The sequence below is a fragment of the Bactrocera latifrons genome, unplaced genomic scaffold (genome assembly GCF_001853355.1).
Source record: "Bactrocera latifrons isolate USDA-ARS-PBARC rearing strain unplaced genomic scaffold, ASM185335v1 scaffold_359, whole genome shotgun sequence".
In the NCBI taxonomy this organism is placed as follows: domain Eukaryota; kingdom Metazoa; phylum Arthropoda; class Insecta; order Diptera; family Tephritidae; genus Bactrocera; species Bactrocera latifrons.
The window spans coordinates 240,820-242,037 of NW_017537000.1; the positions used below are offsets into that span (position 1 = coordinate 240,820).

The window sequence follows — 1,218 nt, forward strand, 5'->3', positions numbered from 1 at the left end:
TATTTATTTTTCATTTATTTATTTTTTTTATATCTTCTTTTTAAACTTTGTATATTATACTTTATGCGTTTTAGGTTTGGGATCCACGTGTAAACGCTTCGGATCGCTACCATCTAATGCCCATTATAACGCCGGCATATCCACAACAGAATTCCACATTCAATGTGTCGGAATCTACAAAGAAAGTTATACTTAATGAATTTAACCGCGGCATGATTACCACGGATGAAATAATGATTGGACGTGCTGCGTGGGATCGTCTCTTTGAGGCGCCAAGTTTCTTTTACAAGTATATATTTGCATGCTAAATGTATCWGTGTAAATATTTTTTAATATTTTTCTTTTGTTTACAGATACCGTCACTTCATAGTGCTTTTAGTCACATCCCAGACAGGCGATGATCAACTGGAGTGGTGTGGCCTAGTCGAATCCAAGATTCGTCTTTTAGTTGGTAATTTAGAGCGTAATCAACACATTTCATTGGCACATGTAAATCCAACATGTTTCGACTATAAGAAGTCCGCTGCCACCACACAAACCAACAACGGCAATGAGGATGACAAAACTCAGCCGGGTGGCAATCCAACAGTTTGTCAATCACCATTCTGTTCGATGTGGTTCATCGGTTTGGAATTTGAACGCACCGAGAATTTGAATGTCGACCTTACAGAGAGTATACAAAACTTTACCGAACATGTCATACAACATGGCGTGAGTAGCATAGTTTTTGTAATAATGTTTACATATTTTTTATGTATTTATTTTTTTCCACTCTTTGCCTTGGTAGGTAAACATAAAAATGCTGAAAGATGGCATGCATATTGAGGCGCGCCATGTGAAGCGTAAATCGCTCTCACAATATTTGGATACGGATTTCTTGAAGCGTGAACGCAAATCCATGGAACAGCATAATAATTTTAATAATGCAATTTTAGCGAATCGCAAACGTTTGTCGACCGAATTGTCTACACAGAAAGAGGGCGGTAGCGCTAAAAAGCCGCGCTTAAGTGAATCGGTGAGTATTTAATTATTATTGCTAAATTTCGTACCGAAAGGAAATGATTTTGATTGATGATATTATGATAATGAGCGAAAAAATTCGGTCAAAATGAGTACTAAATTCAATAAAATATTAAAAGAAATAATGCTTAGAAAAAAAAATTAACAAAAAAAGCAGTTTGTTATTATTATTTTTTGTTTGCATTATACTCACTAACT

The 1,218-nt window shown here is 35.4% G+C and overlaps 1 protein-coding gene across 2 annotated transcripts in view; it reads left to right on the top strand.

Moving 5' to 3' along the window:
• Positions 1–1,218, top strand: part of LOC108971758 (poly(A) polymerase type 3) — a 5,690-nt gene that overhangs the window by 3,160 nt on the left and 1,312 nt on the right. For both annotated transcript variants that reach the window (XM_018938028.1, XM_018938027.1), the window contains exons 5-7: positions 75–289; positions 354–711; positions 788–1,015. In XM_018938028.1, coding sequence (XP_018793573.1) covers positions 75–289; positions 354–711; positions 788–1,015 — 801 coding nt within the window. The remainder of the gene's footprint in view (positions 1–74; positions 290–353; positions 712–787; positions 1,016–1,218) is intronic.